Raw genomic sequence first — 26,025 nt, forward strand, 5'->3', positions numbered from 1 at the left:
GCAGCGACGCGATGATAATAGAGTGAGACAGTTGAATAAGCCTAGTCAGACAATCCACGTGTGTTTCAGACGTTCTTTTAACAATTAATATCTCAGAGGTGAAACATCCAACGCTGTTTCATCATTTTACATTTTCATCTTATCTTAACATGTCTGATACTTTCGTAATATACGCTCACAGAACATAGATACTCAATACTTTTTAAATTGGTGTTATTGATATTATCTATTAAGAAATGTTTAAACTGATGTTTAAAAGAACTAATACAAGTTGTCTGTGAGAAGTTTTACCAGCAAATGGATTAAATTTACTATATACTTCGTTCCACCTCACTGGGTAATGATGGTATTCACCGTTTGAGGTAACCTAGCAATTGTCTTTTTTAATGTGTTTGTCTTCAATCTTCTTTTAGGGACCTTGTTAATAAATTCACAGCTGTTTTTCTCAATCTGAACAGTTGTCTTACACTTTATTATCAATTTCTCGATCAGATTAAATCCAATAATTGTAATAGCCATTACATGATTTTAAGTTCACTGCTAATCATATTGGGAATAGAATTTTTAACATATAACTAGTATCAGTACTTCTAAATATTAATAACGTACATTGATGAAAATTTTTTTAAGATATTCATAAAACTAAACATAATATGCTCGTTTTGATCAGGTTCCACTAAGTGTGTAAATATTCATGGACTTAAAGAGATTTTACTACGGAAAGTGGTGTCAAACTGTTCACAATCATAACTTTCTGGTTTCTCTACTTTTAGTTTCACATTTGAATTAAAGACTATGTTCGTGTATCCGATGAAAGTTTTACTTCCGACAAATGTCGCGGGTCACCGATGGATGACACACGTGGTACCAAACATGTTAATCGTTTGAAGTTAAGAGAGTGAGGGAGTTCGAATACTTTCTCGATTCACTGTCTAGAAAATAAAAATAATTACGCAACTCTGTAGCTATACTGGGAATCCCATCAGATAAACTTGCTAAAGAAATTCGTTATAAAGATACGAGGATTTTATAAGCAATTTCCTATAGGTGGTAGAATTCCAACTTCAAAAATAACAGAGCAACAAACATTTAAAAAATTAGTATTACTCTACATAAATTATATGATCAACAAGTTGGTAAAACTTATTTCTGAGTTTTGTGTACTTTTCAAAAACTTGGTAGACTATTAAAAGTAGGTATATACTACTGACTAGTATCCGGATATTTGGTTACATACATAGAATATATCAATTTCCACAGAATTAAATCCCAAATTAAAGAACTTACAGTGATTTCATGATTTTTTATTTTTATGATGATTTCTTATCCATAACTCGGAAAATAAGGTGAGTAGGACATACGTTCATATAAACTCTTGAAGTACTGACATGTACTTTTGAAACATTCTGTAAATAGTATGTATACTGAAGTATCATTATACAATACTATTAATATTTATGTATGTATAAATCAATTTGTCTAAACTGAAAAGATATATAAAAAGAGAAACTTAACACTTGAAAGGAGCTACTTAGTGCAAAGGCAAGTAAAAATCTCGTAAAATTATCGCGATTAGTTTCAGCAATAATATGACGAGAAGTCACGCAATTAATTTTATTACTAATCTATAACTGATAACTTTTCAACTCAATAATTTTTACTGTTCAACTTGTTTACTTTACAAATGTAAGTATCGATTAAATATTATTAAAAAAAATTAAATTATCTTACTAAATCACTAAAATTAAATTACTGTACGTTTATTAAGTGCCCAATCTATTTACAGCCTACAGTGTACTTTAATCTCAGCAGTTCTAATATTAAAATATTGAGATTATAAAGCGTGCCATGGTTTTGTCACTTTTGATTGCACTTGATCATCCCTGAATCGTGAAGGTTCACTGAAAGAACTCGATATCTCGAGGACGTTGTACGAGAGAGGGGTCTCAGTGACACAGCGCGATGGGAGGGAAGAGGACACTATCTGGTAGTCGTCTTCATCTTGATTAGTGGCTGTTTAAGAATAGTGAAAGTTCCTCTTGGTTTGCATCACGACGCCTTTCCCGAAGAAGACGCGGAAATCGACGCCTTCCTCTTACACGGACGATCGATCTTTTCCGCGGCTATCGTTCGCATCTGCACGCCGTTCAACTTCCCATATTCCATGTCGAAGCATTGTCGATTCATTGGTAAGCGTCTCATGCTGTACTCGTTTTTCTCGCTTTTTACTGCTCATTGCTTCGTTTCCGCGAGCCACGCGAGTGGACAGCTCAAGTACATAATTAATACTTCTGACATTGTTTATGAAAGAGAAAGTGTACCCATGCGAGATGGTAATTCTTTGAACACTTCGAAACGTATAATTATTGTATACTGTAATCTCTTTGGGCTCAGTTACAAAAGCAAGTTCCAAGGGAAAATTTATCTATACCCCAAGGGAGCGACATTTGTTGTAATACGAATTTCGAAAATATTTTTTATTCGGTCATTTATTGTCGGGTACACTTTCCATGCTCATTTTAATGTCGTGTTGAGATGTACTCAAATTTATTAAGTCTTGTTTATGATGACTTTCTGATTTATTTGATGTGTTGTATAATGTGTGTATTGTGTCATAAATGGAAAAATATAGCAAGAATGCATTTGTAATGTGAATATTAATGATTAATGAATGATACTGATTAATGAAAATATCTCTGTTACTTTCAAAACCTATTATTATTCTTTGCCATTTACTGTATTTAGCGAAGAAATCTATGGAGGCACTTTTAGTTCTTTTAACTAAACTGTGTAATGGATTGTCATCTTTCCTGAAAGTATGAACTTCTTTTCCTTAACAGACCATTAAAATATAAAAATAAAAATATTATAAAATTGTATGAAGTAGTATGGTACATATAAAAATACGTTTTGATATACATTGTCAATGAATAACATTGTGATAATTAGAAAATTGTTTTTCTCAATACCATCGTTCTTAGGTAAAAGGTACATTGTTTCATCGTTAAACATCTTAAGTATTGGTCGAATTAAGTCACGTGAATTTTTCAGCAATTTCGAATAAGTCGTATTACTTATCAACGTTTCTTAATAAGCAACTTTCTAAATTCTACGAAGTAGAAGAAATCTGTACCAAAAGATTTTTATTTGCTAAAGACTGACAGTGATAGTATTCTCGCGATCTGTTGGAGATGGTTTATGTACCTTATTTGTAAAATTAATTTTGACCGAATTTTTTCAAGCTGTGAAAGAAATTCTTTTTTACTATTGAGTAATATTAATAACCTAAATAAGTTTCATATAAAATTTGAGGACTATGTTTACACTGACTCAAAGTTTTCATGTCTAGTATCATTCGAGGTCACTAAAACCAAATAAATGTAGGTCTTTATTATAACAAATGTTTCTTCTCGTTAAATGATAAATACAACCTTACTTGTTATTTCTATTTCTCAAATTACTTCAGGTAATCAAACTCTTGTTAATAAATGAACGTCATGTTTCATCCAAGTCAGTCTGATCCGTAAAGGTCGGTATCCACTTGCTGCGTGTTTTCATATCGTATCACTGTCTCGTATCATTATGAACGATCAAGCATTGCATCATCGCGGATTAAAATTAGATACAAAGCTAAGTGACTTAGTTAGTTGAACTCAATTTGCAGATTTTTCGCCACTACATGAACGAAATGATGCAGCATTTGTCTGATTCTGAGCTAAAATTATTGTGCATTGTGCACCATCTTAATTATATCAACTTTTGACCTAGTGACTTCTTTTCTTTATTTTTTCTTCAACATATCATGGGTCTGAATGTAAAATGGCCCTACATATTGCAGAGATTGATCCATTAGATTACATACTATTTCTAAATAGAATGTTATAAATGTATACAATTTAAATAAAATATTTCCAACAAGAATACAATATTAGGAACGACAAATCGTGTCCTTTGTTTCAATGCTGACACAGAGTAATAATATGTGAAAAAGCATATTACTGTTGCACTGTATCGTTTCACTGATTACGAATGATACGTAATCGATGATACAACACGGGAATACGTAAGAAATGGATACCAGTTTTAAAAAGGTATTTACTTGAGATGAATCTAAAAAATCAATTCTTTTTTATTTTCTATTGGTTTGAAGGTTCTAAAAACACTTTGTTGAAAGAATTTTTAAATAATTTTAAATATTAGTAAAATTATAGAAATTTAAAAACCATCGTACAGATAGTCAAGTTGTCTAGCAGCAGAGTATAAAGTCTGCCTTTCAAGGAACTATGTTTTTGAAACATTTTCTATTTTCCTAAAGTAGTTATTCGAAATATCCTATATTGGAATGAATTTTTGTCCTAGAATTAATTCAGATAATTAATGTTTTACTAGGTATACACTAGAACCTCAATTAACCGGATGTCGATTATTGACAACTTCTGTTATGCTTATGGTTACACATAATGGGTGTAACAGCTATAAGAGTACACTAGAATATCGATTGAGACTTCAACAATGATCTAATAATAATTCGCCGAAGATAAAACTACAGTGACGAACAAAAGAAAGTTTAAAAGGCAAGGCAAATGAAGAAACACAGTAATTTTAAAAAACAAGATTATGGAGTATTCATGTTGTACAGAATATGGAATACCCAGTATTGAATAAATCCTTTCAATATAAAGTAAAATATCTATTATAGAAGTTGTTAATAATTATGTATTCACAGATAAATTTTAAACTTTCTTTTACCCACCATTGTAGCTATCAAAATAGTGCTTTAGCTTTAAATCGAGATACTTCTTCAGGTGTGACAATTTCACCAGCTTCCACTGTTTTTAGTTCTAGCCTACTTAAAAATCACTTTTCCAAATACTAATTTAATTCAAACATCGTATAAAATCCTAAACTATACAGATAAGGCATTTAAAAGATTCACTAAACAAATATTGATTTCACTGATTCAATTTTCTTAAAGTAGTTCTTAGCTAAACGCAAAAGTGCAAAACTTCGTCCAAATTTTCAGGATCATTAATTTGGATAAAAAGAAACCCTTGCGCAAAATGACATCGATTTACCATGTAGTTATAGAGAAATAATTAATAAAAGTTGACACACTTTAAGACCATGACATGTGGCAGAATCGAAAAGAAACTGCTTCTCACCTACTTTTTATGTTTGAAATAGGAAAATTATATTGAAGAACGTTACCAAAATTGGAATGAGGTTATACCGAAAGTATTACAAAGCGAATATATTTATTTCAATAAAACTGTCCGCATGATTTTTTCGTAACTGCAAATAATAAACGAGATTTGTGTAAAAATTTGTCTGCCAATTGCAATGATACTAGTAAATTGTAGCTCAACACTAGTCAATTGAATATCCTATTTTCGTATGGTAACCATATTATTAAAATTTAACTGTTTTAAATAAATCGAAATAGTACTAAAAATTATTACTATAACTTACACAGTATCATACCAGTTTTATATCCATCACTCAGTAACGAACTCCCATTTGACCAACATAGTTGATTAAAAATACTCTCAGAGCCATCGGCAGGTTAGACCAAGAAATTAAAGTTTCGTTACTCGATTCTTTTCTAATAAGTATTTTTAATTTAAAAGGTGAAAAGAATAGTGTGTTTCAGAATATTACAACGTGTATCCCAGTTAATTATTCAAAAACGAAAAAGTAATTAAACATTTTTACGTAAATATTAGCATAGAAAGATTAGTATGCAAAAGGAGTCTTTTTACAGATAGCTTTGCAAGTGTTAAATCAATTACCCGAAGTATCGTTCATCGTCTTGGATTTGCCCCCCAATTAGATCCAATAAACGGTGTTTTAACGCAATTACGAAACGAACACCGAGAGATGTTCACGGCAGCAATGCCGAAGGCACAAGTGCAGCCAAACGAGAAGAAGAATCAAGGGTAAAGCGTTGATCTCGTTAATCAGCGACGGGGTGACTGAACCTGAGCAGAACGAGGGGGAGGCGCGTGGGACGAGGAAAGGAGATTGAAATTCGTTCCGATTTTTCGAAGGAGGTCGAGGAATGACCTTTCGAAGAGCGCGTCGCCCCGTCGTCTCTTTTCACTGATACTTCTGATCTCGCGTAGTTGCAGGAAGCCGAAAAGGGGCTTCTCACGTGGAGGCCGCGTGAAAGTTGCCTCTTGGCAGACGACCGTTCTCTGCTATACCCCCCCTTCCTCCACCATCCCTCTCTCCCGTTAGTTTTCCAGGGTTTCTCAGGTAAGATTTCTTACGAGAGCATCTTCTCAGCTACGTAAGAACGTGAGAGAGAGCTCGCTTTCGTTTCCTCCTTCTTCCTTTCTCGACTCTAACGCATTCCGCTTTCCCCTCGATTCATATTTGCCGAAGGAGTCATACGTCCACCTCCTCCCCCTTTGTCGTCGATTTCGTTAATTCATCGCCACTCGCCTGACCAGACGCGCTTCCTGCTGCGTCTTCGGTCCATGTCTTCCTTTTCCTTGTTTTCTTCTTCCTTTTTTTTTTTGTTTATTTGTTAGGAATTCAGAGGTTAGTACTGGAGTTCGTCTTTCTTCGGGGGCTATCTTTGTTTGGCTGCTTTACCAGATGCTTAATAGGGTAGAGTAGTCTTCTACTTATGCTGATAATTATGGAAAAGATCTGTGTTATAAATGAACGACTCAGATGCCACACTGATCAAGTCCATAATATAAAAAGTGGAGAAAAATGAAGGTGAGATAACTAATGTATTTTAAAATTTAGCTTAAGGTAGACAACCAAAATAGTCTACTACAGTCAATTGTTTAGGAGATAATTGATTTTGTGCTGGAGATATTGAACTTAAAATTTGTCAAAATGACTTCAGAAATGTTACTTAATTACCAACCATAAATAGTTTTATTAATTTATGACAGTAAGTATATCTAATTATGCAGGTAAATTTTGCAATTTTTAAAAAGTTGACTTAGTCATGAGCTTCAGTGGTAAAAATAAAATTTTTACAAAAAGTGGACTTGATCGGAGTGACACATGAGCAGTTCAAATCTAAAAAAATTGAATCTATTACTTATTTGATATTATTATATAAGTGTTAAATTCAATTTTCTTAAATTTATTGCTTAGACCACTTTCATCATTACCAGTACAATTATGTATTTATTAGCACTTTCTAATTTTTTTCGATGACAAAGGAATTTGAAGATTACGTGAGAGTGGTGCTTAAGAATTTATTATGTCTTCCCATTTTTCTGTATTTGGTTAAGCTAGATTCAGTAAGCGTTAAATTGAAATATTGCGCGGTCGTTGCTCACATAACTCGTCTGTGCGTATTTCAAAACGAGAATGAACGCAAGACGAGGTCACAGAATGTGTAGTAGCTGCAGGCGACTTTTAGTGTCTAGAATTTTCTTCGTCAACCTCGTAATTTCGCGACATTTCAAGAGATGCGGAAAACAGAGTTGGAATACCGTTTCTTGGTTGAGTATTAGACCAATTCGAATTTTGGTGAAGTAAATAAAAATGGAGAAGAAAAAGATTGATTCTTTTAAAAAGTGATGGAACAGAAAAAGACTTGATTTCAAATAATTTTTCAATAAAAAAGACGTGGGTATGATTCCCAGTTGCTTTTTTTGCACTTCGATAATACGGCTTCGTTCGCCAAACTGTACGGTGTACTACTTTTCAGTAGTTTCCTGAGTTGACAATAGATGAGTTGGCGGTTATTTTTAGATTAGATCTCAATTATTCTACCGTAGGATTGTCCTAGATATCAAAGAACCTCTTTCTTAAAGTTGCTCATTTTCATTGTTTTAGTTTTACTTGTTATGTAATTTAATTTCTGAAATTCACTGCAGCTTTTTTTATATTACGCTCTCTTAACTTTAATATTCATTTCAAAAGGTATTATAATATTCATATGTCATCATATTACTAGAGTAACAATATTGTACATCATCAAATGACTATAGTAACATACCAATATGTACTGTTATAGACAATCATACTATTATACATTGTTTGTTATGTTACTATTCAGTTACCATACTATTATACAATCATACTACACTATTATACACCCATGATATCATACTAACACACTGTCCTATCAAACTATCATATTATCGAAGTATCATGGAACTGTAATAGTAGGATATGATAGCATCATAGTATCATATTATCATTCATAGAACAGCAGTATAACATGACAATATCACATTACGCGCATTCTTTCCTACAATAGAATGTGCATTCCAACATGTGATATCCTTATGATACTACGATAATATCATATTATAATACTAATATGATAGTACATATTCCTTCTCAGAATAGTATAATGACAATGTAGTATGACAACACCATAGTATTACTTATTATACAATACAATATTTATTATTATTACTAACATAGTGTCCCAATCTAACAGCCTCTTAGTATGATAGTAATGCTATAGCATATAGTGGTATCACAGTATCAAAGAATCGTAATATCGCAGTATGTCAATATCATAGTATCACAATATCAAAGTATTTTATCATATTGGTTATTATAGTATCTGTAAGTTTTATGTAATATAATAGAGTTAGTGTATGATGATATCATAGTATTGTAGAATCATACAATCCTACTATCCATACTGTCATGTTGTGCACTTATGACATTATCATATTATCATATTTACGTTAGCTACATAGTTCGATCACGACGAATTTCGGAGCAATGCTATAGGTTCAAAAAGTAAAAATATCGTTTTATAATATTTTATCATACTTTCCGAATTATTAGAAGGGAACTAGATTATTGAAGAATATCATAGGCGAATATGTACAATACTTTCCCCAATAGGACTTTTACGTAGCTCAAACTTAATATATGGAACATAATACTAATTATGACAATGATAATGACTGTCTGTCGTGGAAATCGTGCCATTAAAATCAAAGAATCATTCTGTTCATTAAAAATCCGTACTAATTAATAACAATGTTTAGAGCATAATGAACATTAATTAGTGAATGCATTTGTGAAATGCACTTGTCAGCTATCAGATTTAATTGTAAGCTTTATCCTATTTTATATTCAAGTTTCTCTTATATGAATTAAACTTTATGTTTAAAAAACGTTCAATAACGTTAATTGCGAACATAATCTTTTTTTGATAAGCAACACTTAAAAAGGTAAGCAGAAAAACTAACATCGAGTTCAAAGTACACAAATCCATTTAAAAAAAAGAAAAAACTACCTAACAGTAAAATTTCACTTGAATTATTAATGAATCAATTCGATTCGGCTGATCGATGTCCCAGCCGATCATTATTACACGGACATAGATGCTGAGTAGGAAAAAGGAAAGTAGAGAGACGCAATTGGTATTTTGCTATTATACTGCTTATCGGCCTGTTCGGGAACGTTTATTGGCCTTTTGACCTTAGCTTTCACTCGATTAGATCCTCTTCTTCCTTGTTTCACTACTCGTGTATACATGTTGCATCCAACCTACCACTCTCTCGTACCGAGTCGTTCTTATCGATTTTGCCGCTAGCGATACTTCTTTTTATTATTGTTACTAACATTACGCAATAAATTAACGTCGTACACATGTTCGATAAGAACTGAATTCTTTAAGATTTTCTGACGCGTGGAATGTTGCTCAGCACACCGTTACCACTTGTCTCCTCAATTAAAATCACACTGTATACGTAAGTAAATTACCTTGCATTATGCGCTTAATCCCGCTTGTTACGATAAGCAGCGTACAGCAAACACTGTAATGAACGGAGTATGACACACTTATGCAAATGCACTGGACCAGAAAATATACATATCACTTCACTGGTGAAAGAATCTACGATTAACCCTCGGAAAGCCACTGTTCGAAACTGCTACTTCACAAAGTCAACACAGGGTCAAAAATGACTCGGCGCGACCTTCGCTAGATGAGGGTTAAAAGCGCGCGCTTCTTCCAGACCTCTCATTGGTCAAATTTAGTGACTTATAAAAATGCAACATAATTTTGTGTGCAAGATATCTTTTTATATGTACATACATATATACCATGAAATTAATTTTTGTATAGTCTTATGACTTATGACTAATAAATAATTACCTTCTGAACTTATGAGCTTACTATTTATAAACACTTGTTCTTTTTTCTCAGACACACTTGCTTGAATTGAGTCATTTTTTAAAAACTTGGCGATTTGTTGTCAATTAAAATATTTTTAGATAATTATACGTATAATTATATACACGTATAAATATTTTATATAATTACTAAATGAAATGTATATGATACTCTCTTTTAGAACTAACGTATTTAATCTCATACTCATTTTTTTATACTGCTACAGTATGTTTTAATTATAATAAAATGATACGAATTACAGTACAGTAAACTCTCCTATAACGTGGTACTCTTATAACGCGGTTTCCATATAACACGTAGCAAAAATTGCGACGAACAGTAGACTTAAAACGCGATGTTTCTATAATATGTACACTTTTACGGTTGAAATTAATAAGGAATTCTTCTTTTTTTCATATAACATGGTACAAATTATTTTCATTTACACTAATTTTGAGTTTCTTATAACGCCATACGAATTCATCGCGGTATTAGGAGGGGTTAACTGTAACTATATAGGTATAAAGTAGACACACTAAAATAATGATCTATATGAAATATCGCTTTTTGATGATACCAGCAATATAATAATTTTAATGAGTTACTGTTAATTAATTCTGGATCTTTCATGCAGTGTTTGATTTCACGAGTTTGCAACTGATAGGAACAGGTTTAAATAACTGGAAAGACATTTCCAAACTGTAAATTTTACATGTGTTAAAGTTGGAGTTTTAGTTTCAGTTTGTAAAAACATTAAGTATGTAAATACATTCCATAGATATTCGAAACATGTGGAAGAATAACATTCATAGATAGTCCAAATGCTCCAAATACATTTCTAAATATTAAAACTTAAAATACGACAAAAACAGGTGAGAAAAAAAATAAAAATCGGTTTATATTAAAAATTAAGTGCACGTTATAATATTTTGACGATAAACCAAATTTTTACATATGATCTTTTCTTTAGTATTTTTAAAAATATTTAACTAATTATTTAGTCTATGATAATGCTAGCGGAAAGCCTCTAAGCGATAGTTTTGTACTTTTTATACTTTTAAATGATATTCTGATAAGTTTTGTATACTCAATTACATTCTTATCGTATTTATAAAAATTCAATAAATAAATATCATGCGAAATGTAAATGTCTTACAACTTGTAAGATACTAAAGTATAACTCAAATTAAAAAAAAATAGAAAGTAGGATTTAAAACTCATAAGTAATTAATATCATTTATGAGTCAAAAAGATCTAAATTTTAAAGTTTTTATTCTTACATACTTATTAACAATGCATTTTCATTTTGTACATAATTATAACAATCGATCCCGTAAACTGATCAGTGTATAAAAAATCGACAATATTATCTTGATGAGATTTACAATCAAACTCAACTTTGTAAACATTTAATATGTTTATAAAAACTTAGATTAACGAAGTATGTTTCCAAAATGTTGTATGTTTCTATTTAACAAATGCCAGGTAGGTATTACGAACGTATCGCTGGATTTTTAAAAAAGCAATAAAAACGTTCCACACTAAATCATTTAATCATGTCATTTTCCTTCTTTGCTTCTACTATATAATTCTTCTATATAAAACAGATATGGTTTATTTCATTTCATATAATTGTAAATTGTGCTTTTGTATACATTTATAAATGTATACAGCTGTTGTACAATTAAATAATACAGCACCATACTATCACAAATGTGCGAGAAGGAATGTCCGTTTTTAAATACGGTTACAGTTTTACATTTATATGGGAAATTCATCAGTATTACAGCAATAACAAAAATAATGACTTAATTTATTCATTATTATGTCAATAATTATAGATTGACATTAAATAAAAAAAACTTAGTTGTCACAGTTACTCCTTAGGAAGAATTCATTTCTATATTATTATATTTTTATAGTGTTTGGTCATAAATGATCACTATAACATCGTTACACGGTATTATGAAGTTTAAGAAGGAGAATTTTCTCCTTTATATGGATATTTGTGATAGTATAGTCATATTTTTAAACTCACTGTATGCTCATACATATTTTATTACATAGGCTACTTTAAAAACATGGACAGTATTTATGAATACTACTACTAGTAAATTTATGTAAATACCATTATTTACATTAATACATTTTAAACAAAAGACTTATTATTAATTAGAGGAAATATAGTAATCAGTGGCATAAATATAGGGTGGCAATTGTGTTAACAATTGCACAAGGGTCCAAGCCAGCGGGGCCGCCACTGATCCATATATTCTACATTCATAAACTATATATTATTACATCTTTTGGATTTTTTCTATTATTTGCCTACCAGTATTTATTGAATTCTGAAAATCACATTTTAGATAGTAAATAACTTTTTATTCCATTTTTAATACATCTTTAAATTGTTTGAGAAATATATGAAAGAATTTTATACAGTACCCCTATGAAAAACAAATACCAAAAAGTTATATTGCAATGTCACTTTGGAGGCTAACACGCCATGTACAATTTATTATATTGCAATGTCACCTTGGAGGCCAATACATTACGTATAAAACGACAGTTTAGATAGAATAGAAATAAATAAATTTGTATATGTTATGTGTTTTTATATTCTCATAAAATATTTTTCACATTCGTAATATAAATGCTTTTCAAATAAGAAATAAATGTGCGTTTTTTGCTTTATTTCTTTCTCTGTACCTTGGTGGCTTCTTTATTAATTAATAATTTAATAATAATTCTTTATTTGAACCTACATTTCATTTGTATAGCGACCCTAACGTAAATAATGTGCTTAAGTACACATTTGTAGGAAATAATGAGGTAAGGCGCCCAGAAGATTTCTGCACAAGGGCCCAGTGATCCCTAGTTACGCCACTGGTAGTAATACCAGATTACTTTTTTTATCAGTCATCGTTTACATTTAAACTATTATTATACAGTGTGCCACAATAAGTGTTATTTGATAAAACTACTGAACGGTGGGTGATAGGACAAAAATAGAAGAAGACTTGATGTTTCCTTACATACATTACTGAATTTTGCATTATTACCTAAAGAAAATTTGTTAATAAATTTATTTCTAAATAATAAAAGCTGCTCCACTCGATTAAATATTTTAGTATATATATAAATTTACTAGTAAGTGTACACGTTCAACACATTTTACACTTTCTACTGCTCAAAAGTATTTAGCCACCCACTGTTCCAGCAAATACAAAATCAACATTAACAGACAATTAATTTTTTTGTATGCATACACAGATGAACACACACTTGTAAACGGTAGTGTATATATGTAGAAATTGAAATATGTCACGTAATTAGAACAATTACAATATCAAATCTGAATCAATTAACACGTTCGCCGTTTTTAACGAGATTTCCAAATATAACATTGTGCTTGTACTAAAATCACATCACTGAGTTAAAATATATAGAGCATTTCAGAACTGATAGTACATATGCGTAATGAATTAAAATACAGTACTGCCTGTTTAAACGTTCATACTTGGGAATCATGTTAAGATACTTATCAGGTCAGGCCAGGTAGATGTTTCGAGAATTCCAGTGAGCGAAAGAGAAACTAGTGAACTAGATTCGGTAGTTTGTGAAAACAAACATGTTTGAAGATTAGGATCTCTTTCTGAGAATTTTATTTATCTTAGATATGGGATTCTCGAAAAGTACTTCATGAACCCAGTTTCAAAAACTTATGGAGATAGTAAAGGACACTACGCGAGCAATACTGTATATCAATTGCAAGAATTCCTAGTTAGAATCCTTAGAGAATATACTACCCTCTGTGCTAAAAAGTACAAGCGTCCAGCGCAGTATGTTCAATACACTTAGTTTCGACAGAGAGATACAATTACGCTGCTAAATTCTTTGTGCATATTTTATTTATCTTCTTCAAGACTTATGAAGAAACTCTAAGCCCTATCACTTTTCATAAAGAACTATCAGTTCTCGAACACCATATCTAAATATAAAAAAGTAAGCGCATAGCAAGAACAACGAACGTATTAATAAATTTATGCTTCCTAGTCATATCAAATGATTTCATTACAGCTTGAAAATTCTAGTTGTGTCTATAAAAATAAAGGTATAAATCTACGTAAAAATAAAAAACAGTACACTTTATACTAAATATTCATTATGCTACGGTTCAATTGTGTTAAAGGCCATTTTGGATAATGTTAAAGGCAGCGCCAAGGGCCCAACTCAATTCGTGCCCATTGATCTTTTTGTAAAGCTGTTCAAAAAATATAAAGCATTACTTTCTAAGAAATACATAATAAGAAATTTAAGATAATGACGTATTCTTTAAGCAACTTATCAAAACAGAAGTACACATTAAACTACAGTAAATAGAAATGAAAATACGTGAAAAACAGAAAGCAAACAATTCATTATCATTCATTATGTTTTCTTACAAAATTACCTATTTACTTTTGAGACTTTCATAAAATTTTAAATACTTTAAACCAATTCTTGTGCAGATTATTAAAAAAGAAGAATATAAATATCAAATAGAAATATGTAATATAGTATAGATTCTTACGAAAAGTTTTGTGGTAGGTTCCAGTCCAAATGCATCGCGCAGAAGAACATAAATATATGTAAGATCAAGGCAAATAAAAGGTTGGTCAGTATTTGGGTAATCACAGGCATCCATTGCTTGTTTCAAGAACGCACTCACTTGAATAATTCCACCAGAAAAAGGGTCAACAAGGCCAACCTATAACATTAATAAACAGGAATTATATTTTTATGATAAATCTTACTACTAATATAATAGCAACTAAAATCCTTGTCATAAATGTAAATTTAATTAACTTTAATGTACATATTATATAACAGTTAATTTTTTAATTTATTCAATCAATATAAATATTGATTATGAAATGAATTTCTATCGTGTAGTATTTATAAATTACCTCAGTGGCACGGTCGAAATAGTAAGAAAATGCGTAAATTTCGTGGTCCTTTAAGCCCTCTGGCTTAACTTTAATTTTACCAACATACTTTTCAATGATTTTTAAACATTCTGAAAAGTTAACAATTGGCCTGTCTACTTCACCACCAGCAAAATTTTGTGTTTTTACAAGCTTATGTGTTCCATTGACAGGTCCTTTAACAAGGTAATTGAGACCTCCATAACTCCATTCAGTAGATACGATAGGATTAACACATTCAGATCGTATTTCTATTGGCGTTTTTGCATTTGGATTTTCCAAATTCATTCCATGAGTTAAAATTGCTTTCCGTGCAGCCATAAGACCCATACCCAAGTAACTGTGAGTATAAATACTCATGTTGTGGTTGAAGATATTAACAGAGTAGATATGCCCATCAAGTTTCTTTTCCTATAAAAGTTTTGAATATATTCTGTTTCATTGGTAATACGTTCTGTTTATATATCTATCTATTGTTATTAAATTATTTATACCTGCGCAGGAGTAGGTGAAAAAGTAACTTGTGTTGAACCTCCACCAAGATCTAAAGCAGCGACTGTGCTACCAGGACTGTAGGTATTAAACCGTTCTAATAAGAAATTCACAGTGAACCAAGAGAAAATACCCTCATCTGATCCTTCCATTATGGCAATTGAATTTTTGGAAACCTGAAATAAAACATAAAATAAATATATATCTGTAACAAATACTTTATTTTTATAACAAAACAATGTTTTTCTTCTACTCATTTCAAAATATGATAGTGAAATATAAATTCGTTTTTGTCTCTAAACTTCTCTTTATAACAAATAACACGAATACAAATATAATACAATGTAAAACAAAGGAAGGAAATAATTTCTGTCTATATATCAAAGATTAGCTTTATCTACTACAGTGATCCATCAATGTCTACTAATCTTTGTAATGCTGCACAATAAAAAACAACTGATAGAAATATGAAATATAAACTATGAAATTCAATGCTGTGAAAAGTTCTGATATTACGAATACATGTACATACTTGGAAACCTGATTCGTCAAATAATTTTTTGCATTCTTCAAGTATATCTTGTGCTTTGTGACCAGGAAGTAGCCTTAGACCAGCAGTGGCTCTCATGCTCAAAGGTGTGTGCTGCCATTCCGAGCGAGGAATAACGCTTTTCACTTTATCCAATAATACTACAAGAGATTTAGCAGCATCTTTAGGCTTATCCGCGTAACCACTAACACCTGGTTCTGTTTCCGTGTAGAGTTCATGATCCAGAATCAAATTTCCACCTAGAATAGATTCATGAAAACTGAACGCTAGAGCACGACTACCAGTTGAACCCGCGTCAATTACTACGACATAAAACGGCTTTTGGAAATTCAAGGAAAAAGCCAATGTGTCAATTGCCTGACTACCAAGACGTACTGGTTTCAGATCATACCTGGAAAAAAAAACCAAATAAAAAATTAAATTACTAGTCAACATATTTAAGTAACTTATCATTACTAAACTTTTCTTCTCGAGATCAAAAGTTATTTGATAAGTTACAGATCACTCTTTTCATTATGTGAGAAGTACAAAATTTGATAATCAAGATATACCATAAAAAAAGTAAAGAATAATACAGAAGTGCTGCTTGTTAAAATATTGTACTTATGTATATAAAATGAAGAATTTTCAAAAAGGATAGAAGCTGATGTGTACATACAACATATTTGGAATAAATTAATATTAAATATATGCATGTGATGCGTCAATACCATAGAATGCTATTCTTCAAGTTGGAAGACTTCAAATTTTGGTATTTCAAATGCAGCAACTCAAGAGAAACAGTCTAAATTAGCCAAGAGAAAAGGTGCTTCTTCAGGATAACGCTAAAACGTGCGTTTCTCTACAAACAGATCATGCAGAGTATTCACACATTAATGTATTATATGTATACTGTGGACTACAGACTTTAGTTTTGAATACATTGCATCATTCATGCAATTTTTGTACTTAACATTTAATTTCGATTATGGATGAAGTATTGATGTAGAAATAAATAATATTTGTGAATGTAATGTATATTATTATGTACACAAACTTTTAACTTACAATAACATCTATTTACTATGTCTATGCTTTGAAAAAATTGTGATAATCAAATTCATTTAACAATGAAACATACAAAGATATTTTTTATAAATCATATGATAAAATACTTTAGCTTTCTAAAAATAATTTCATATATACATTGCTACCGCAAATACATTAGACAAATTAAAATTAATTTGTGTATGATATGTGAATAAATCTAATATTAATATCATATAAATGATTGAGAAACACACTAAAAGTATATTAGTTAAAAAAATGTATATGGATTTTAATCATACGATATTGCTATGTATCCCAAGAAGAGAATTCCCAGTAAGGCCATAACCACAAAGTATCTTCTTCCTGGGTGTCCCTTCTTAAAACGTGGCCTATAATCTGCTTCGTAAGTGTCTTCATTTTCGGATTTTAACTGCAAATAGAATGAATTAGTAACACATTCAACATATACAATATGGAATACCAATACTGATAATAATTTTATTCTTTGACTAATTAATTATTTAAAAAACGACTATATCAACATACAATTCAATTATCAAACATGAAATATTATTATTATCACTAAATTAATATAATTATTTCTAAAATTTAGTGACATATTGAAAGATCTATTAACATGAACAGTAACTAGTTTATTATAGAATATTTATTTCATATACTCAATAAAATTGAAATGAAATTGTACTATATATGGCATAATTCATTAAAGGTGTATTTATGATATAATGAGTAGATCACAAATAAACAAAATCAATTAGTAAAAATAGATTGGAATGAATAAGTGTATAAGAATAACCTCAAATTTGACAATCACGCATAACCTGAGATTGTACAATACAATATCTAAATTAGAATATATTCTACACTTACTGGGATGTATTGCATCTAAAATATATTACAATGTGTTGACGCAAACAACAAAGGCAGTTTGTTTCGTTACGCGTAGAACTTGCTAAGGAAAATAAACAACAGCATCACAGCATCAGGCATTTTACAAAACCGCGAACTTCTGATAATGTATATCGACTGTATCAAATTTTCAAAATAGTGTTTTATTCCTCCACTTAGCATAAAAATTACAAATAAATAATACTAATACCAATAATATCTAATATTATTTAATTACAATATGAATTTATCAGCTGTTTGTATTTTAATTTTACAATTTAATTTTACAGAAGTATATTTACCGATTCAAAGCTAAGACACATTGTAAAACAGTAATAAATAAAAAATATTAATGCTGTAGAATGATATTCTAAAATTTATTTATTGTATAATATATTTATTCTTTTCAATTTTAACATATCTCATTTTCAATCATTTTTACGACACTTTCTTCTTAACTAGCAAAAAGAGTTGAAAATTTGAAATATACGCAATGGAAGCATTTCAAGTCAAAAAATGATCTTTTAAAAAAACCTGCGTTACGCGGGTTTTTCTTTAAAACTATTTTTTTTAAACTAAAATTTTTTTAAAACTAGTATACGCATACAGTTTAACTAACATATTCTACTACTCGAGATAATGCTTCTCAATGTTAAATTAAAGGATCATCAATATATAAGTTAAAACTGACAAAAATTAAAGTAAAGTTAAATGTTCAAATAATTAGTGTAATCGTTAAATGAAATATAATACCAACATAAAGAAAATCCCTTGCATCACTTTTAAATACAAACGCCATAAATTTAAATGATTAATTCTATCTGAATTATAATCTAGAAAACTACTTTGTTTAGTTTCTTTTTTTTCACGTGGAAATTTTAAATAAATTATTAAGTTTTTCGGGATATGAGTTTGAATAGGAATACTTTGATATAATATTTCATCACTATAATTATATAACCTGACTACAGACTACAACGTGCATGACTATATTGTAGTTAAACGTAGTTTTTAAAGCCTGTATAAAACAATTCACATTTTCACCGAAAAATATTAAGCATTTTACTGAAATTACATTTTTAATTTCGAAGAAAATATATATATATAAATTGAATGAATAAAGTTTTGGTGTACGAACTATATTCTCTTAAATCATCATTGTCATCATCACTATCCATTAGTTTCACATTCAACATAAAAATTATTTAAATACCCTATATAAATGTGACTAAAACAAAAATACTAAAAACAAACCTTTCTCTGCCTAACCTCCATACCGTTGAAACTTTGTTCGTATAAATTAAAAAAAACTAGAGAAAAGAAATAAAGAGACACAACGAAGCGACTATCACCGAAAATGACGTCTTCGTGCCTATTTGATTGTCAACGGCACGACTGTGGACGATGAAGCTTAGCATCGAGAAAATTGTTGGAATATGTAATAACAAAATGGCGGCGATAATGATTCAAGGTTTTCAGTACAAGTCGCTTCGAGGAATCGTTAAAATATCAGGAAGGTGAACAAAGAATTCGTTGTTATCTGCTGTCCCTTCAATAACTGATAAAACTATTCATTTTTGTTTATCAAATTAATTACGAGCATTCAGTAGAACAGATGTTATTGTATATTAAACCTGTCTCAACTAATGATACTTCGATATATAAAATTAATATAATTAACCCACGTTTTGAATGTGTTTTTTAGTTATTAATATATAATAGTTAACATATTTGAACGTTTGTTTTGCAATTATTTTGTTAAATGTACTAACTGACTGTGTAAAAAAATGGAATAAAGTGATCTAACCCTGAAATAGAGTTATTCAATTGTTTGAAACACGAACGAGAATGTGCAATGACTAATATACATTAATAATTGTTACAAGTATTTACAATGAAAATATTCAGTATGTGTTCGTTTTACGAATACCATAATAAAAGTGTTACGAAAATTAACCAATTGAAGGATAAATTATCATTGACATTTTAAATTGCAAGTACTTTATTAATGATTCGAAAATTATTTGTTTTTTGAATCCTTTAATTCGTTAGTCAGAGGAAACGGAAATAACGCCATGAAGATATGTTTTTTCAAAATTAATTGTTATGATGAATCACGAAAATTGAATAGTATATTGCATTTAAAATAAGAATATTATGTTAATTTATGTAGGTTTTTTGGCGAACAAATTAAATTAATCCATTTTTTATTAAACTAGGGTATAGAATTTGAAATATACGCAATGAAAGCATTTCAGGTCAAGAAATGACCTTTTAATAGGCCTACGTTAAGCGCGATAAATTTTCTTAAAATAGGGACTATTTTAAGAGAACTTCAAAATTTTATTTCCTAAATTACAATTAAAGTAAGTGATATATAAACTTACAGATTTTCAATTTTTAAAATTCAATAAAATGATAAAATTATGTACTGAATGTATTCATAAACTATTATACATTATTTAAGAAATTAATGATTGTTACTTAAAATGTAAAATTGTTTAAGTGCATAACCATTTCTTACGACAATCGAATTATATGTATTGTATTGTTTAACTGAAAATTTTATTAGAACATTATTAATTTAATAAATTGCCTTGTTTTATATAAATTATGATATTTGTAATGTATTATATAAAGAAAAGATCAATGTTTAATTGATACAAATCATCAATTGAATTTGTGTTTAGCTAATCCTTATATGAATTTAATATATTTTTGTCATGTTAATATATAAATTGTATAGATATAATAAAGTTAATAAAATATTATTAACCAAGCATGTCTGATTGAATATATTTAAGAAACTTCATCATAACTTTTTCTCTCCTTCTGACCACTTTAAATTTTAATAACCATTATCTTACTCTCACTATTATACACAATTTTGACCAAAAAAATTTTTAAATTCTTCACTTATATTCTAATATTTAATTAAATGTCCGAATAACTTTGTAATTTTGTAATAGTAATATATATATAAAAATAATAAGTATAAAATACTTCGAAAACTAATATTTTAACGACTCTACTTTGAAAAGTAATGATTATAAAAATGGACTAAAATTTTTAATTTGCGAAATTTTTGATAAGTGAAATCAATGTACAAATTTTAATCGTATAATATGACATATGATAACGAATGTTGGGAACCTTCTTGTATCATTACTCAGTACGTATTTAGCGTTTATACTTTTACGTAATTTTATTTGAGTAGTATTTCTAAAAGTCACTCTGAATCTACATATTTTGCTAATGTACATAATTACTATATATGTTATCACTGGAGTACTGCCTTTATTTAGTATTAAAAGTTTCTTTTGTGCAATTTTTTAAATAATTAATTAAAAATATTTCGTGAAATAAAATTAACATTGATGCATTTTTATTCAATGTATTATGCTTTTTATTATCCTTATTATTAATTTTTTACTAGTGGAATGTTTTTTTAAGTTGCAATATTCATTAATATAATAATTTTTAAATTCTTTATAGCAATGAAAAATGATTAAACAATAAGAAGTAAGGATTAATTAAATTCGAAAGCTATATGATGCTAATTACTATATGCAATAATTGTACATTAGGTATAAAATTTAAAGAATACATAAGTGTGAGAAATATAAAAAACAAAAATGGAATAAACAAGGAGAAGAAACATTTGTTAAATTGAACTACAAAAACACATTATCTGAAAATAATATAATGTTCCAATTATAATATGAAACATTATTATAATATTACACTTTTATTTATCTTACAAATTTCAGTGAACTTGAAAGAGAAGTTGGAAGAGAAGGCATATCTTCCCTTTTATATACACATATAAAGCAAAAGAGAAAAAAACACAAACTAGTTCTACAAAAAAATTTATAATTTTTGCCAAGAACTACTGATTAAAAATAAATAAAATAAAATGACTCATAAAGAAACCATGCAACATAAACCGGGCCTTCTAAAGGAGGCTGTGATTCAGATTGGTGCAGGTGGTTGTGCAGGTTTCGTAGAAGCCTGCATAATGCATCCCATGGACCTTATTAAAACACGTTTTCAACTACAGGTCAAACATGCCCAATATGATGCTCTTTACTATACAGGCACTGTATCATTAAATTCTATATTTTTATTCTAATTTTACTTTTTTATAAATTATTACTTTTTAGCACTTTCTATATTTAATTTCAATTATTTGTTCTATTTTTTTCTTGGAATACATTCGTATCACAGGAATTGGTGATTGTATGAAAAAAATGTATAGAAATGAAGGATTAGCGGCATTTTGGAAAGGTATATTACCCCCAATTGTCATGGAAACTCCTAAAAGAGCTGTAAAAGTAGGTAATTTATTTTTAATTTAAAGATTACAAAATCTTTAATTGCAAACTGTAAGAGTAAACGAAGTAAATGAAGAAGTCAGTATTATATTTTAAGTTTTCAATACAAATGAGAAGTTCAATAGGGGATTAAATATTTATTTTTTATTTTGAAGATAAATTTTAAGTTATTATATTTTAATAAAATGAAATAATTTTCTGTTTTTAGTTTTTCTCTTTTGAACAGTATAAGAAATTATTTAATAGTAATTCATCTATGCCATTGGTACGTATAATATTTCAAATTATTTTTTTATATTTCAAAAATTTATTTTTTAAGATACAAGAAAATTTTATGAAAATAGTACTCAGATATGGAAAACCTATTTTATAAAAGCATATTATAAATATTAAAATAATATTATAAGATAGTATCATTATAATTAATTTTCATTTTCAGGCAAATTATTGTGCTGGCTTTCTAACAGGTGTAACAGAAGGCATTTTAGTCAATCCATTTGAAGTAGTTAAAGTACAAATGCAATCTGATCGTAAACATGTGAGCCACAGTCCATCTACTTTTGCAGTGACTCGACGTATTCTTTCTCAACAAGGTTTTGGATTAAATGGTATTAATAAAGGCATGTCTGCCACAATAATGAGAAATGGAATTTTCAATACTTTTTATTTTGGTATTTATAACACTATTGTTTCTCGAGCACAAAAGCAAATGGATCACGTTCCGGAATTTATCTTGAAGGTGCGTATCCTATCATCATGTATTGAAATTATAAATATAAAAAGAATTTTATAAAATACTCATTAGATAACCTTGAATTAATTTAAATCAATCTTCAATTTTGATCAATTTAATTTAAAAATGTACTTTTCACTGGTTTTGAATATACATATAAAAAAGATACAATTTCAAATAATGAATATAATTCTGTTTCTTATTACTTACACAAAACGTGAAATATATAGAAATAAGAAACTGCAATAAAAAATTATCTTTATATAACTCTGTTACCACTATAATTCTGTTACCACTCCTTTTTTACATTTGAAAACTACAATTATCTTATCTTAGTTTAATCAATTAATGAAACATTTATCAAAAAATCGATAGATTAGGAAATTACTGATAAACATACACTACTATGAACTATTAAACATAAAAGCTGGAAGCTCCAAATTACTTGAATTAAATTGTATGACTTTAAAATAATTTTTAAATTGTTTATATTTACATAAAAAAAATGTTTCATACGTGTTCATAATTTAATTTATATACTTCTTTTAGTTTTCCTGTGGTTTTATATCAGGTACAGTAGCATCTTGTATGAATATACCATTTGATGTTGCTAAGAGTCGTATTCAGGGACCTCAGGGTGAAATTAAGTATAAAGGCACCCTACAAACTATTTATACAGTATATCATAGAGAGGGGTAAGGAAAAACATAAATTTATATGTTTAGAATAATAGCAATTCTTGTAAAAAAAAAAAAAAAATTATTTATAATGGATAGTGAATTATTAGTAAAATAATATACTCAAATTTTGTTTTTTAACAGTAATTATTTCCTGTTTTCATTTCAGATTTAAAGCTTTATACAAAGGTCTATTACCGAAAATTTTACGATTGGGACCAGGTGGTGCAATAATGCTAATAGTTTATGATTATATGAAATCATACCTTACAGTACAATTTAGTGATTGAACTACAGTTTAAGTCAATTACATGCATTTCTTTTGCTTTAATATTATGAAAGTAACCAAAGATATTGTTTAAAACAATGTCTTGAAAATTTATTAGGAATATATTTTAGCTGAAAATGACTACTTTTGTATAAATAATTTGCTTTTAATTAAACCTGAACGACAATCAAATTCAATATATATGCTGTGTGTAGAGCATAAGAAAAGTCTACAATATATTTAGGAGAATTTATATTTTAATTGTATAAAATATATTTTCAAATGTTGCAGATGTATGTGTATCATACATTATTCTATTACTAAATTTATATTAAATTTTTATTATTTTTTAAATAAATAATTGTTTTAATGGTATATTGATTATACTTTTCATAAATCATTATAAAAAATAAAAGTTTATATACTAACAATGAAAGGTTTTAGGAGTTCCTTATTGATTCCTTATATTTAATCATCTAGCACGGAATCTAACCACTTTTCCAAATCCATAGGCTTTGCAGATGCACCAGATGCAGTTGATATTTTTGTATCTATAAAAGATGTTTATTAACTAGACATCTATACAAGATTTACTTTTTAGTAAAAATTTTCAAATATATACCTGTGTTACAAGAGATAGATAAGGATTTCACAGACATTAAAGGGTCATTCATAGGTTCCTTAAGTGATAACAAAAATTCTAAATCCTCAGTTTGATCTTCTATTGATTCTTGACATTCTTCTAAGCTTTCTACATCATTAACATCTTCTGTTTTCAAACTGTTAATAATCTTGTTATAATTTTCTTTACCTCGTTCTGCTTTATTATGAATATTTGTTAATTGATCATCCTAAAATGGTCATAACAATACTAATATTTGATTTAATAATATTGTTAGTGGTACACTAAATGCAGCACACTTGTTATTGTTTCATAAATTTACCGTAAAATATTTAGCATCTATATCAACAAGTTCATTAAATGGGATTGATTCTACAGCTGCAGACAATGTTTTTAAATCAAGTGTGAAGTATTCTGAGTATTTAGAAGCATCAACAGTCCAACTTTTTTCTGCCTCAGAAACAAAGAAATCATCCGTAGAAACTGGAGCATTTACTAAAAATTCAAAATCCTTTGCAACATCTTCATCTACATCTATAATTTCCTCCAAATATGGATCTTCTTTCTCATCTTCTTTCTTTTCCTTTTCTTTTATTTTTTTGCTTCTACTTTTATGTAGTCACCATGTTACCATCATCATCCATGTAACAAAATATATGTATCATTACTTTCAATACAAACAAAATACAGTATTAAATAATTCTGATTTATTTATTACTTATGGATTTTTATATTAAAATGCAAATTTAAAAATCTTATTTTGTACAAGCTAATAAACATGTATGAAACGCAATTTGAAAGATGGAATCGAATGGAATCTATTGAACTAGAACTTTGTGCAGCTGTAACTTCAATAATTTCATAAGTTTAACAGTAAATTAATAAACAAATATTACTATAATATCACCTACCTCACTTGATTCTTTTTACGGGGCATTGTCTTTATTCTTTCACTGTTTCTACATCAATTTCAAAGTGAATACGTAGTTTGTAACTTAATAGTTTAATGAAGTCGAATAGGTTATGTTCATCAGTCAAATTTTCGTTGTAAATTCATCTGTTAATTTTACACATATTACGTACACTAAATGAAGAATATAAATGAGGTAATAATATAATCATTATATGCGTATTATATGTATGTAACACAATATTATGAAGTAGTAAAATATAACCTAATTATTCTGATAAAAAAAAATAATTTTTGTTTGACGACTTCATTGGTAAACTTATTATAGAAATGTCAAGCTGTCACTCTTTTGTTCATTATTTTTGTTTTGTTATAAAGTAACAATAAAAAAATATTTTAGTTTAATTATATTTGGTA

General features: G+C 28.8%; 3 protein-coding genes across 8 annotated transcripts; 1 reads left to right on the forward strand and 2 right to left on the reverse strand.

Moving 5' to 3' along the window:
• The first annotated feature begins 1,864 nt into the window (after positions 1 to 1,864).
• Positions 1,865 to 24,298, forward strand: LOC143180316 (mitochondrial 2-oxodicarboxylate carrier). Of its 3 annotated transcripts, none has more exons than XM_076379956.1 (7): positions 1,865 to 2,189; positions 21,835 to 22,161; positions 22,292 to 22,398; positions 22,607 to 22,663; positions 22,838 to 23,137; positions 23,681 to 23,826; positions 23,978 to 24,298. In XM_076379956.1, the coding sequence occupies exons 2-7, from the start codon at positions 21,981 to 21,983 to the stop codon at positions 24,096 to 24,098; spliced, it is 912 nt and encodes a 303-aa protein (XP_076236071.1). In that variant the 5' UTR covers positions 1,865 to 2,189; positions 21,835 to 21,980; the 3' UTR covers positions 24,099 to 24,298. The 3 variants fall into 3 exon arrangements, with proteins under 3 accessions (XP_076236071.1, XP_076236072.1, XP_076236073.1); XM_076379957.1 differs by lacking the exon at positions 1,865 to 2,189 and adding an exon at positions 19,327 to 19,581; XM_076379958.1 differs by lacking the exon at positions 1,865 to 2,189 and adding an exon at positions 21,132 to 21,236.
• Positions 11,373 to 24,615, reverse strand: LOC143180315 (nucleoside diphosphate phosphatase ENTPD5). Of its 3 annotated transcripts, none has more exons than XM_076379955.1 (7): positions 24,506 to 24,615; positions 17,455 to 17,585; positions 16,109 to 16,517; positions 15,579 to 15,752; positions 15,067 to 15,495; positions 14,691 to 14,867; positions 11,373 to 14,381 (listed from the first exon to the last, which is right to left on the reverse strand). In XM_076379955.1, exons 2-7 carry the CDS (start codon positions 17,496 to 17,498, stop codon positions 14,304 to 14,306), a joined length of 1,311 nt encoding a protein of 436 aa, XP_076236070.1. In that variant the 5' UTR covers positions 17,499 to 17,585; positions 24,506 to 24,615; the 3' UTR covers positions 11,373 to 14,303. The 3 variants fall into 3 exon arrangements, with proteins under 3 accessions (XP_076236070.1, XP_076236068.1, XP_076236069.1); XM_076379953.1 differs by lacking the exon at positions 24,506 to 24,615 and adding an exon at positions 19,319 to 19,451; XM_076379954.1 differs by lacking the exon at positions 24,506 to 24,615 and adding an exon at positions 18,047 to 18,160.
• Positions 24,506 to 25,769, reverse strand: LOC143180317 (uncharacterized). Of its 2 annotated transcripts, none has more exons than XM_076379959.1 (4): positions 25,610 to 25,769; positions 25,021 to 25,306; positions 24,699 to 24,927; positions 24,506 to 24,627 (listed from the first exon to the last, which is right to left on the reverse strand). In XM_076379959.1, exons 1-4 carry the CDS (start codon positions 25,633 to 25,635, stop codon positions 24,545 to 24,547), a joined length of 624 nt encoding a protein of 207 aa, XP_076236074.1. In that variant the 5' UTR covers positions 25,636 to 25,769; the 3' UTR covers positions 24,506 to 24,544. The 2 variants fall into 2 exon arrangements, with proteins under 2 accessions (XP_076236074.1, XP_076236075.1); XM_076379960.1 differs by having other exon boundaries at positions 25,021 to 25,303; positions 25,610 to 25,766.
• Between the last annotated feature and the right edge of the window lie 256 nt (positions 25,770 to 26,025).

Source organism: Calliopsis andreniformis, chromosome 6 (assembly GCF_051401765.1).
Source record: "Calliopsis andreniformis isolate RMS-2024a chromosome 6, iyCalAndr_principal, whole genome shotgun sequence".
NCBI lineage: Eukaryota > Metazoa > Arthropoda > Insecta > Hymenoptera > Andrenidae > Calliopsis > Calliopsis andreniformis.

Coding starts and splice junctions, on each gene's coding strand:
- LOC143180315 (XM_076379953.1), bottom strand. CDS start 19,339: ATGGAGGTTAGGCAGAGAAAG. Junction 16,518..17,454: donor TTGGGATACATAGCAATATC/GTATGATTAAAA, acceptor TTTTTTTTCCAG/GTATGATCTGAAACCAGTAC. Junction 14,868..15,066: donor ATTTCGACCGTGCCACTGAG/GTAATTTATAAA, acceptor TTAATGTTATAG/GTTGGCCTTGTTGACCCTTT.
- LOC143180316 (XM_076379956.1), top strand. CDS start 21,981: ATGACTCATAAAGAAACCATGCAACATAAACCGGGCCTTCTAAAGGAG. Junction 22,399..22,606: donor CTCCTAAAAGAGCTGTAAAA/GTAGGTAATTTA, acceptor TTCTGTTTTTAG/TTTTTCTCTTTTGAACAGTA. Junction 23,827..23,977: donor ACAGTATATCATAGAGAGGG/GTAAGGAAAAAC, acceptor TTTTCATTTCAG/ATTTAAAGCTTTATACAAAG.
- LOC143180317 (XM_076379959.1), bottom strand. CDS start 25,635: ATGCCCCGTAAAAAGAATCAAGTGAG. Junction 25,307..25,609: donor CGTAAAAAGAATCAAGTGAG/GTAGGTGATATT, acceptor ACTACATAAAAG/TAGAAGCAAAAAAATAAAAG. Junction 24,928..25,020: donor TAGATGCTAAATATTTTACG/GTAAATTTATGA, acceptor TGACCATTTTAG/GATGATCAATTAACAAATAT.